A 14103-nucleotide genomic window follows, 5' to 3' on the forward strand; every position below is an offset into this window, starting at 1 on the left:
TCGCTCTGATTGGCTGAAACTAAAGTCTCAATATCTTTCTTGTTTCTTGTCATAATCCTTAGAAATTTTGAACATAGACCTACATTATGAAGATCTACAGCATGATATATAAGAATTTTCATGAAAGCATGCGCATGCCCGCGTGCAGCAATCTGATTGGCTGAAACTTTAAATGGCTATATCTACTTTGTTTTTTGACGAAATGCTTTGAAATTTAAAACATTGTCATGCACTAGGATATCCTACAATATGATATAGAAAAAAATCATGAAATCACGCGCATGCACGTGTGCTGCAATCTGATTGGCTTAAACTTGATATGGCTATAACTCCCTTGTTTTTCAACCAAACAGGATGGGATTTAGAATATAGATAGATGTAAGGGACTCCTACAAGAAGGTATGGTCATCATGCACGTGCACGCACGTGCGTGCATTTGGAACGAGTGAAATGAAAAATACACTTGAAAGAGTGATTTTTCATACTTTTGGACTGAATGCTTTAATATAAACTTCTACAGGAAGGTATAGTCCTCATGCACGTGAAATGAGTAATATTAAAAATACGCTTAAATGAGTGTATTTTTTAATACTTCTGGATTAATTGATTTGATATTAAGTATATTAAAATATATAAATAATGTAGACAACATGATAATGTCATTACGCACATGCATTCAGATAAGCACGCGTGCAATGCTAAAATTTAAATATATTTTGTATTCTTCGGGGAAAAAGTGTGTCTTATTTAATAGCGCTTACAGGTAATTTGGCACCAAAAGGGTGTAGGGGAGCGTTTGGGGAACATCTGTAACGGTCCCCGTTACAATTAGCCCTAGTTATTATTATTTTTCTTCTTCTTCTTCTTCTTCCTGGGTACTTTTTTGTCCGGGAATGATCTTGTAAACTTTACATCCGACTTAGGTAAAACCTTTTTAGGGTCAGTAGACATGTTATGTAGATTTGCAGAACAAAGGTCATTTTGCACGCACGTGCTTGCAAGAGCGTGCACGTGCAACACGTGAAATGACCGATTTAATTGATGTAGGCATAACTTTTTACCTTTTTGTTGAAATGCTTTGAAACTCATAATATAAGGATATATTAGTAGCATAGACAATATGACATGGTCAAAAAGCAAGATCTCACGCGCATGCACGTGCGCTTCGCTCTGATTGGCTGAAACTAAAGTCTCAATATCTTTCTTGTTTTTTGACGAAATCCTTTGAAATTTTGAACATAGCCATGCATTAGGATATCCTACAACACGATATATAGCAATTATCATGAAAACACGTGCATGCATGTGCGCTGCAATCTGATTGGCTTAAACTTTAAATAGCTATAACTCCCTTGGTTTTCAACCAAACAGGATGGGATTTAGAACATAGATAGATATAATGGACTTCTACAAGAAGGTATGGTCACTATGCACATGCATACACGTGCGTGTACGTGCGCTGCAAGCAATCTGATTGGCTGAAACTTTAAACAGCTATAACTCCCTTGGTTTTCAACCAAACGGGATGGGGTTTAGAACATAGATATATAGATGTAATGGACCTCTACAAGAAGGTATGGTCACCATGCTCATGTATGACGTGTGTGCACGTGAAATGAGTAAAATCAAAAATACACTTGAATTTTTTAATACTTTTGGATTAAATACTTTAATATTGTGTAGACAAGATGATATGGTCATTATGCACATGCATTCACATGCGTACGCGTGCAATGCTCAAATTTGAATGAACTTGATACACTTTTGTGTAAAAGTTTTAAAGTCTCAAATGCATAGAGTTTGTCTTATTCAATGAAGCTTACAGGGAATATGGCACCAAATGGGCGTTGGGGAGCGTTTGGGGAACATCTGTAACGGTCCCCGTTACAATTAGCACTAGTTTGTATTTAACTTTGATACTTTGTTGAAGACTTGTAGACCAGGGTTTCGAAGGCCAAGCATTGTTCTTAAAGCCTATCCAGCAGATAGGAGACTATGTGTTTATACTGTTCTTGTTGAATATTTGAAAAGAACTTCACATTTGCGTAGTAATAATGATGATGCTTTATTCATTTCGTATGTAAAACCTCATAATGCTGCATCTAAAGACACTTTGTCTCGCTGGATAAGATATGTAATGTTGCGTTCTGGCATTGATATAAGTGTGTTTTCTCCGCACAGTGTTCGTGCGGCAGCAGTTTCAAAGGCGTATTTTAACTCTGTGCCTGTTCATGAAATTCTGAATAAGGTTGGATGGACCAATGAAAGAACTTTTGCAAAGTTTTATAATAAACCAATTGTACCAGTTAATACAGATTTTCTGAATGGTGTTATGACTGAATAAATTGTGGGTGTTCAAAATGGAAAAAATGTTTTGTTTCTTTAAAATCTCACTTGGTTTCGTAATTGATATTTACGCAATAGAATAAAAAAATTAAACGAGACTTACCTTGGTTAAGGTGAAGTTTGAGTTTCTCTGAGTAAATAGAATCAATGAAGAGAAAAAAAAAACAAAGTTTGATTTGGGGGACAAATATTGGTTATTACGAATAAAGTTCTTTGACCTTGGCCTTGGAGTTTGACCCATTTTAAAAATTCCGACCTTTCACTTTGGCCATAACTTTTGAATGGTAGATACTAGGACTTTCATATTTCATGTATGTGTTCTTTGTTGCAAAACCTTTCATTTGATACCAACAACTTTGACATTTTGACCATGACGATTTCCTTACTTATGAAAAATCTTGAACCTTAGCCATAACTTTTGAACGGTAAAGGCTAGGGCTTTCACACTTCAGATATGTAATCATTGTGAGAAGACCTTTCATTGGATACCAGGAATCTTGACCTTGGATTTTGACATACTTTTAAATCAAAGTACTCAGAAGTACAGAGAGCCGGGCTCATTTACAGAGTAGAATGGATTTCTTACATGAATCACGTTTATATTCTGATGAAAAAATTATTTTAAAACTATCAGTATAAATGAGAAGACACTGACAATGAGTTTTTCAATCCTAATACCACGGTCCGATTTTGTCAGAATCAGAATTAATCTGGTACCGCAGCTGAATGTAAACAAACAGGCCAGTCTGGTTCCCTCTCCAGCTTTACCTCGTATGTGTAGAGAACTACGGTAACACTGATTATCAAAAATCCTTACGCTAATGAACTATGTTCTTTGACTTATGAAGTTTTCAAAGTCATTACTACTGATGTTTATTTTATATAGATAAAACTTCGTTTTATTTTTGTTGCTTTATTTAGCGTTTGTATTATCTCAAAAGCGGTTGAAAGTAAGAACTATATTTTTGCACGTAACTTTAAAATGGCGACTATGGGGTTAACATCCTGCCTTGAACAGGATCACATAAGCCGGCAATTGCTCTTTGAGCAGTAAGCCCGACTAAAAATTTATTCAAAATACCTTTCTTTGGGTACCATCAAATTTGACTTTGGCCTTGGAGTTTGACCCACTTTAACACAAAAATTCCAACCATTTCATTAGATACCAACAAAAGAGATACCTTGACCTTTTGACCATGACGATTTCCTTATTTACGAAAACATTTTTAACCGTAGCCATGACATTCGAACGGTAAAGGCTAGGGCTTTTATACTTTAGATATGTAATAATTGTGAGAAGACCTTTCATTGGATACCAGGAACCTTGACCTTGGAGTTTGACCTACTTTTAAAAACAAACTTATTCCATATCCTTTGAAGGGTTAGGGCTAGGGCTTTCATACTTCACATATTTAATTCTTGTGACAAGATATTTTCGATGATGGCACATGAGACACTCTTTTGCATGCTGATGAATGTAAGTAGAATTTTGTGAAAATTTGTCATACATAATTGCAGCATTGTGTATGTAACAAATAAGTATGCAAATGTTATAAGCATGCATGAAAAATTATTTTTATTTTAAGATACTTTTAATATATTTAAAAAAAAACAACTCTTCATTGAAGTCAAGGTGTTCATTGTTTATACATGTATGGGAGATTGACTTTTGCAGTACTCATGAGATAAAATAATTGCAAGTTTTTTTTAATCATGTAGAAATCTATATTTGTGTATTTTTATTTTTGGTTGGATGCATTAATGAACCAGATGCTGTCATAATTATATGCTGTAAACGCCACATATGCTTAGGTAGTGTGTTAGTTTATCATACACTCAGTGTACATGAAAGCTGTGTGTATAAATTTTTATGAGACTCTTTATTATGAGATGAATGATATAAAGATTAATGAATTTAGATAAAAAACATATTGACAACTATGTGAAATATTTCAAAGATTTGTAAACATGAGATTTTTATAGTGAGAGTTGTACAGAAATTTTTATCATTATCATTTTGCAGGAACATTGTCAACTTGTTTCTCCATACATGTAAATGGAATAAAGAACCCATCTTCGCTAGCCAAGGGTTTCTGATACGCTACTCTCCTCATAATCCCTTGGCATACGGTGTTGATAGAAATTGAGTTTTTTTTTCTCGAGTTCTGATTGGGATTCGGTACACCCGGTAGACCAATCAGCAATTGTTTTTTTTTTTTTAGCTCTACTGGTCAGAGACCAGAAGTGCTTATGCGATAGTAATGCGTCTGTCTGTCTGTCTGTCTGTAAACAATTATTCAAAATGCTACTCCTCCTAAAGTTTTGGTCTGATTTCAATATAACTTGGCACACAAGTAGACTACACTAAGATACATAATTCTGTGTATCGGTTTTTGATTTCGATGAACGGTGTTGCCGTTGTTACTAAAAATAGAAATTTCTGTGAAATTCTTGCAAAATGCTACTCCTCCTACAGTTTTGGTCTGATTTCAATATAACTTGGCACACAAGTAGACTACACCAAGATACATAATTCTGTGTATCAGTTTTTGATTTCGATGAACAGTGTTGCCGTGGTTACTAAAAATAGAAATTTCTGTGAAATTCTTTCAAAATGCTACTCCTCCTACAGTTTTGGTCTGATTTCAATATAACTTGGCACACAAGTAGACTTCACTAAGATACATAATTCTGTGCATCAGTTTTTGATTTAGATGAGTAGTGTTGCCGTTGTTACTAAAAATAGAAATTTCTGTGAAATTCTTTCAAAATGCTATTCCTCCTTCAGTTTTGGTCTGATTTCAATATAACTTGGCACACAAGTAGACTACACTAAGATTCATAATTCTGTATATCAGTTTTTGATTTCGATGAACGGTGTTGCCGTGGTTACTTAAAATAGAAATTTCTGTGAAATTCTTTCAAAATACTACTCATCCTACAGTTTTGGTCTGATTTCAATATAACTTGGCATACAAGTAGACTACACTAACATACATAATTCTGTATATGGGTTTTTGATTTTGATGAACGGTGTTGCTGTTGTTACTAAAAATAAAAAATTCTGTGAAATTCTTTCGAAATGCTACTCTTGTCTTCCTACAGTTTTGGTCTGATTTCAATATAACTTGGCACACAAGTAGACTACACTAAGATACATAATTCTGTATATCGGTTTTTGATTTCAATGAACGGTGTTGCCGTGGTAACTGAAAATAGAAATTTCTGTTAAAAACTCTCAAAATGCTACTCCTCCTGCAGTTTAAGTCTGATTATAATATAATGTGGCATGCAAGAAGACTACACTAAGAACGTAAACAGACTTAATCAAGGATCATTATTATTTTTATTGCTGTGGTAAAGTTTCAATTCCCAACTGCTTAAGAACTTTTCTCTTCCTTTGCTATAAGTACAAACAAGTAGAGCTTCAGTCTCGACAGAGACTTCTGGTTTTTTAAATGACGATGTTTGCGTTCGGGATACTTCTGAACTCTTTAATCTCAGGAATGAAAAACGCATGCAATTCTTTAAATAGCTATGGTGTCATCCAATATCTTCTAAATATGTGATTAAGAATCTATATTGAAGTTCAGATTTGTACTATAAATAATGAATAAACATAACTCAATTATTGCTTCTTAATTATTCTTATAGAAAACTTTTGATTTAATTTTTAGCTCTACTGGTCAGAGACCAGAAGAGCTTATGCGATAGTAAGGTGTCCGTCGTCCGTCCGTCTGTCTGTCCGTCTGTCTGTAAACAATTTTTCAAAACGCTACTCCTCCTACAGTTTTGGTCTGATTTCAGTATAACTTGGCACACAAGTAGACTATACTAAGATACATAAAACAGTGCATCGGTTTTGGATTTCGATGAACAGTGTTGCCATGGTTACTAAAAATAGAATTTTCTGTGAAATTCCTTTAAAATGCTACTCCTCCTACAGTTTTGATCTGATTTCAATATAACTTGGTACACAAGTAGACTACACTAAGGTACATAAAATAGTGCATCGGTTTGTGATTTTGATCAACGGTGTTGCCGTGGTTACTAAAAATAGAATTTTCTGTGAAATTCGTTTGGAATGCTACTCCTTCTACAGTTTTGGTCTGATTTCAATATTACTTGGCACACTAGTAGACTACACTAAGATACATTGAATAGTGCATCGGTTTTTGATTTTGATGAACGATGTTGCCATGGTTACTAAAAATAGATATTTCTGTGAAATTCCTTTAAAATGCTACTCCTCCTACAGTTTTGATCTGATTTCAATATTACTTAGCACACAAATAGACTACAATAAGATACAAAAAATAGTGCATCGGTTATTGATTTTGATCAACGGTGTTGCCATGGTTACTAAAAATAGAATTTTCTTTGAAATTCCTTTAAAACACTACTCCTCCTACAATTTTGGTCTGATTTCAATATAACTTGGCACTCAAGTAGACTACACTAAGATACATAAAACAGTGCATCGGTTTTTGATTTCGATGAACAGTGTTGCCATTGTTACTAAAAATAGATATTTCTCAAATTCTGTGAAATTCCTTGAAAACGCTACTGCTTCTACAGTTTTGGTCTGATGGCAATGACTTATTTTCTCATCCTTCGTTATAAGTACAAACCAGTAGAGCTACAGTCTCGACAGAGACTTCTGGTTTTAAACACGCGTTTTTATTTCTGTCGATGACGCAATCTGTACGTACCTGTTAGATTCAAGATCACTTGACGAAAACAATTATCCCGTCTTTTGACTTCACCGAATTCCAAGGGAGCGTATCATAAACTCTTGGCTAGCGAAAATGTAAAGAACCATGAACACAATCACCGTGTTACATACAAAAAGCATAACTGAGTAATTAAAAACTTAATCAGTCGTGTTTCAATACTTCCAGTCGCCCGCGTGGGGCAGTGATTAGAATGTCTGTTCTAGAGTCGCAAAGTAAACAATTGATCCTTACGTCGCGGGTCCCAAACCCACTGTGGGACGTAGAGACCGGTCCTTCGGATGAGACCGTATAAACTGAGGTCCCGTGTCGCAGTAGGTGCTGGCACAAAAAGATTCCTCCCTGCTCAATGCCCTGAGTGCAGAGTAAAGGACAAAAGTTGTAGCATTCAACCGGCAAGTGGTGGCGTCTCACTATGAGTGAAAAATTCTCGAGAGGGACATGAAATAATGTACAATCAATCAATAATTCCGCATGCAAATCTGTTGGTGTCGTTTTGATTGGATTTTAAATTCTGAACTGAACACTTAATATAATGACAAAGCAATGGAAAGTAATGCATCCGGACAATGTATACGCAAATTTTTTTATTTCAATATATTTTTGCATCAAATGGTTTTCCAAAATGAAAATCAAACGCATGCGTTATTGAATAAAATTACATCAAGTTATGCAAGAAATATCAACATTTCCATTAACTTTGTTTTTAGGTTTACTGTTTCCACCTTTTTGGGGGGAAACCAGACAGCAGGACCTTCTCCAGAGCCATGAAAGGAGACTCGAAAGAAATCGAGAAAACAAACGCAACTCCATAGGATATCACGAGGTTTGCTAAGAACTTGTAAATCTGAAACATAAAAAAGCAAAAAAATAATAAAGTTTTTTGATGGAATATGATAAGAATAGTTATCAAGCTCAAAGGCACGATGAAACAATGCAAATCGGGAGCATATCTTTTAAAGCAGACATCTAAAACAAGGAGCCATGTCTGGTGAACATGTATAAATGAACTGCATCCCTTTCGTCAACCACATGTACGTGTGCTTACAAAATGAAAGACTTTAAAATAACCTTCTTTCAAACTTAAAATAAAAATACTACTCACGAGATCAATATCGCTTAGGTAGATTGTTTGAGGGTGACTCCCGTTGTAGGCGTATATTATTAATGGGTGTACGAGATAGGCGCAGTATGTCAGCCTGGACAATGGCACCAAAACTTTCCAAGAAAGAATCGTATTGATCGGCCCTGTTAATGCAACGTGCATATAAATAATGAAAAATTATTTAAGTTGATTAGAAGTGATGTTTTACTCTAAAAATAGTTTAAACGAATCAAAGTTTACATAAAATTTCGATTTTGGTTCATAAATTGTTAAAATTCGTCAAATCTGTTTTTGAATTTTAGAAGATTTAATTTTTTAAGAATGGATTTCAATGTATGCTACATTTAGAGTACTTTAATATATGCATAAGTAATAAATGAGGTTCTTGAATAACTATCTTCAAGGTAAGTACTTTTATGGGATGTTTTTATAATAAAGTTATTTGCAAATTAAACGGGCATGGACACCGTTTCAGCTGAAACTTTTCAAATATAATTTTTTTCCCCATTTTTTATGTATAAAATACTTATTTTTAATGATAATAAAAAATTTTCTTTCAGTTGTCAAGATACAAGAAAGATTTAAAGCTCATAATCTTTGTTATATAAACAAGGCTCATGTCGGGTTTTTGTTTACATAGGATAAATATACTAATATATGTTCACGCAAAGCAGAGTTTTCAATAAAGAACTTAATTTTAAACTTTATTAGACAGTTTCTAGTGATTTACTGAATCTTGTTTTGTTATAAATGGTATTTTCTATATGTAAACACAAAGAACGAGCCTAATTACGTTATAAAGACTTTTAAGATCTGTATTTTCTTTGTAAATCAACAAATAATGTTCAAATTTTTGCTGATCAATTGAATTGCCTTAATAAGGACTTGTAAACATAAAAATTAGTTTTAAAAAATCAGTTGAAACTGTGTCCATGTCGCTTTAACCGAATACATTAATCTTCTTCGAAGAAGATTATCGTATTGCAAAAAAGCACTAAAATCATAATTAGAAAAGAGCGAATTCTGAACACTCTCCTTTCAAAGCCTTAATAATTTGAAAAGATCTAAGTGGGTGCAGACAACATGTTCATACCACCATTTCCAGTTGCGCACGCAAAGATAACCCAGCAGACAGCAGCACCCCATACAGTTCTGCTTAAAGCATTATAAAGAGACGAAACTTCGTTGGATAAAGGATGCCCGTTAAAAGCATCATACAGTCCATATAGCGCTGCTGATGCGCAGGCTGTTGCCACTCCCCAAATTCCCATATTTACAAACTACAAGAAAGTTTTAACAAATAGATCATAGAATTTCTAATACAAGAACAACAATTTCAAACTAAATGACAATTCAATCTTACCCTAGTAGTTAAACTATTCTATGGTGAATTTAAGAACTTACAATATTGATTTGGCATTTATTCTTAAATTTGTACAATAGGTATCCAGTAAATATTCCACAAATGTATGGACCCATTCTACAGTAGGGTTTAATGTAGTAGTCCTTGAATACATCACCACTGGGAGAAAAAAAAAACTTGCAGTCTGAGAATAATCTAATCTTGCACAATCTATAATTTTGTCAGAATGATATGAATAGGATTAAAAAGAAATTCTAAATATTGATTTTTAAATTAAAGATTTGTGTATATATTTATTGCTGTCAAAACTTTCAGATAGTTTCTTTTGTGAACAGGCACTCGAATCAAGAGTTAAAAGACGTACCCTGGATGCTTGCCACCCCCAACAACCGAGGGATTCCAGCTGTAGTGGTGACTTAACACACCAGTGGTGATCGTCGTAGCCGCAAGAAATATACCGCAGGAGATGACACCAATTATGTCTTTACTGTAAGATATTTAATATCATAATATTATGAGATACATACCAGGTATTTCAGTATTATTATTTGACATGAGAGATATGGGATATCATTTGTAGATAATCTATTTTTAAAAATATATAAATTGTACACATATTATGTATTCATAGATCTCATAACTCACAAAAACAGTGGTACAATCATGAGTGGACTTAGGATATAGAACTGCATGTCATTGTTCAAATACCATGACCATCCTACACACTACAACATTTACAAAAAAATGATTGATTACAAGAAAAGGTACTTTGAACATGCAATTATGTGTAATCATCAATTAAAATTCTGAAATTATCAATAACAGGTAAGAACTGAAATAGGAAATAACATATTGTACTGCTTTAGAATTCAATTCCTTTACATGTGTTTTATAGAAGCTTTAATTACTGAAGCGAGATAAAGCGAGACTTTTTGGTTTTATTCTATTAATCACCAGATTTGAGGAACTGTCAACAAAGTTGTTAATGTAGAGGAGATTCCACCACCAGTATTTAGGACAGACTGTATCGGGTTTTGGTGCATTTGGTCCATTGACCACGTGGTGAGCAACTCCCACTGTTACTGCTATTAACATCATATAAGCTGGTGTCAGTCTACAAGATATTTGAATAATGTAAGAATCTTTTTTAATGGTGGATATTACAAGAAATTACAAGAAAAAAGAATTATACCCTGCGTCATTTATTTGATTCAGTTCATACTCTGTAATGGCGTTTTATGAACAGACATATTACATTGAACAGCTGATTAATACATTTCAAAGGGATCAATTCCAACTGTTAAAAAATCAAATTCAAAAACGTTTAATTAGAGAGCTCTGCTCTGCAGGCGCCCTATAGGGATCAGTCTGTTTTTAAAATCAATCGTGCCTTTTCGTAGTTTCAAAGCTAGTATGTATATTAAATTGCACCTTCAGATATATCAGGCAATTCATCTTCTTCACTAGTAACTCATCTTTTCGCAAGATTCCATCATTCAAACCCTGTGTCATTTCATGAATGAATGGCTTTGATGAACCCGCACAGGATTAATATAAAGTCGTGTGATCGATACAAGTCAATGCCACTGACAATTTTCAATTAAATGACCAAATCTACATATTTAGATACCAAATTTCAGATTCAAAATAATGTGAAAAGTTTCTTGACTTTAAACACATTGTATAGAAGTTGCCCGCGTGGCGCAGTGATAAGAGCGTCTGCTGCGGAGTAAGGAGTTGATCCTTACGTCGTGGATTTGAATCCCAGTGTGGGAAGTGGAGAATGATTCTTCAGATGAAACGGTTTAAACCGAATTCCCGTGTCGCAGTAAGTGCTTGCACGAAAAAAAATTCATCACTGCTCGATGGCTCTGAGTGCAGAGTAAAGTACAAAAGTTTAAGCTCTCAATCGGCAAGTGGTGGCGTCTCACTATGAGTGAAAAATCTCGAGAGGGACGTTAAACAACATACAATCAATCATTGTATAGCGATTTCAAAGCATCGTTCATTAAAAAAATTAAAGGAAAAAGTTTTAACTATTTTAGTAAAGTACAACTATTTTCTATCAGAGAAATCTTTACAATTCTGTCAATGTTTTTGAGAAAACACTTTAATTATACCCCACGCAACAACTTGCAGGAGGTATGTTTTCGACCAGTCAGTCCTGTTTATTTTTTTTTTTCAGCGCAACTCCTCATAAACTGCTGCACAGAAATTCGTCAAACTTTTCAGAAATCTTGGTCACAATGTGTAGATGTGAATATTACCAGGAAATTTCGATTCCTTTACTTTTCCGTCCGCACTTTTACATTTAGAGTTTTGGCCATATCTTGAATATGGAGATGAACATATTGTCAGCGCAACTCCTCTTAAACAGCTGCACAGAATTTGCTCAAACTTTGCAGATATTTAGTACACAGTAAGTATATGTGCATATTACCAGGAAATTCCGATTCCTTTGTTTTTTCCGGGAATTTTTGCACTTTTCAACTTAGATTTTTGGCCATACCTTGAATAAGAGATGAACAGTTTGTCAGCGTAACTACTCATAAACCGCAGCACAGAATTTGTCAAACTTTGCAGTTATTTAGGACACAATGTGTAGATGTGCATATTACCAGGAAATTCGGATTCCTTTATTTTTTCCGGGAATTTCGACACTTTTCAACTTAGATTTTTGGCAATATCTTAAATAAAACGATGAACAATTTGTCAGCGCAACTCATTTAAAAGCGCTGCACAGTATATTATCAAACTGGAAGATATTTAGTACGCCGTGTGTAGATGTGCATATTACCAGGAAATTCAGATTCCTTTATTTTCCTGGGAATTTCAGCACTTTTCATCTTAAATTTTTGGCCATACCTTGAATATAGAGATGAACAGATTCTCAGCCGACTCCTCTTAAAGAAGAATTTGCGTAATTGCAAATATTTAATACACATTATGTACATGTGCATATTATCAGGAAATTCCGATGGCCAAACATTCCTATTTTATTGGTTTAAGTTGGTTCTTTATAATTGTAGAAGTCAGTCGTCGATTGTAAGAGCAAGTCTCTTCATAAAACTCCAATATGAATATTGAGAAATTTCAAGTAATCATATAAACGTCAAATACGTCTCAGGTGAACACATATGAAACAGGCTTTGTGGCAATTTGTTTTGTTATTCAAGGAAATCGGAGATGCAAAATAAATAAATAATAATAAAATTTAAAAAAAAAATCTGGTTGAAAAACACAATTAAGCTTTTTAGACTGACCTCCAAAAGCGATGAAAGTAAAACAGAAACCAGTTTATTTTTCCCTTTACTTTACTCATCTGTTTCAGAGTCAAATATGATGTCAACAGTCCGCTGGAAACGAAAATCAATTTTAAAAAAACAAAGAAATATTGAACATATTTCTGAAAATTCAATCTTAGAAACACATTATATTTATGCTAGAAATAAAGTTTCCTCCGAATGTTTTATTTAATGTAAGCCTACCTCAGCACAAAGAATGTGTCAACAGAAAAAAGGGCATTCAGGATTGCCTGAGCTGATCTTCTTTTGAAAAAGTTTGAGACGTACGGTCCATAGTTTGCTTTTAAAATACATCATATTAATAAATTGATACATGTAAATGATGATTTTTGCAGGTGTAATGTGAAAGGTTATTCCATGCAAGCGTGTATAATTACAGATAAATGCAGATTTGTAGGTCATGGTTTTTTAGCTCTACTGGTCAGAGACCAGAAGAGCTTATGCAATAGTAATGCGTCTGTCGTCTGTCCGTCTAGCTGTTTGTCTGTCTGTAAACAATTTTTCAAAATGCTACTCCTCCTACAGTTTTGGTCCAATTTCAATATAACTTGAAACACAAGTAGAATACACTAAGATACATAATTCTATGCATCGGTTTTTGATTTCAATGAACGGTGTTGCCATGGTTACTAAAAATAGAAATTTCTGTGAAATTCTTTCAAAATGCTATTCCTCCTACAGTTTTGGTCTGATTTCAAAATAACTTGACACACAAGTAGACTACAGTAAGATACATAATTCTGTGCATCGGTTTTTTGCTTTCGATGAACGGTGTTGCCATGGATACTAAAAATAAAAATTTCTGTGAAATTCTTTCATAATGCTACTCCTCCTACAGTTTTGGTCCGATTTCGATATAACTTGGCACACAAGTAGACTATATTATGATACATAATTCTGTGCATCGGTTTTTATTTTGATAGTGGCAAGGATCATTTTTATATTCATTGCTGTTTTAAATTTTCAAGTCCCAACTGCTGCTTCCTCTTCCTTTGTTTTAAGTATAAACCAGTAGAGCTACAGTCTCGACAGAGACTTCTGGTTAATAAATGTTATTCATTAAATGATTTAAGAGGCTGGGTGGTCGTGGCCATTTTAGACTATTTTGATCTTCATTAGAAGCAGAGCTCCATATAAAGATATAATAAAATGATCAAATTTCAAAGCTAAAATTTATGAAATTTTTCTTTGCCAAATGATAGTTGACAGCTTAAGATATTATATCCCAAAATTTAAGTTATATCTGGTGGT

At 34.0% G+C, this 14103-nt stretch overlaps 1 protein-coding gene across 1 annotated transcript; it reads right to left on the minus strand.

The window, feature by feature from the left end:
• Nucleotides 1–7783: 7783 nt before the first annotated feature.
• Nucleotides 7784–13132, minus strand: LOC134240895 (nose resistant to fluoxetine protein 6-like; the record flags this gene model as incomplete). The annotated part of the gene is made up of 9 exons (XM_062723004.1): nt 7784–7926; nt 8185–8327; nt 9278–9464; nt 9589–9706; nt 9912–10034; nt 10193–10272; nt 10502–10661; nt 12811–12903; nt 13036–13132. Coding segments are annotated over 9 exons (1136 nt in total), but the record flags the coding sequence as incomplete, so codon positions are not given.
• Between the last annotated feature and the right edge of the window lie 971 nt (nt 13133–14103).

The sequence above is a fragment of the Saccostrea cucullata genome, unplaced genomic scaffold (genome assembly GCF_032062105.1).
Source record: "Saccostrea cucullata isolate Sc308-1 unplaced genomic scaffold, CSIRO_AGI_Scuc_v1 ctg13622, whole genome shotgun sequence".
Lineage (NCBI taxonomy): Eukaryota > Metazoa > Mollusca > Bivalvia > Ostreida > Ostreidae > Saccostrea > Saccostrea cuccullata.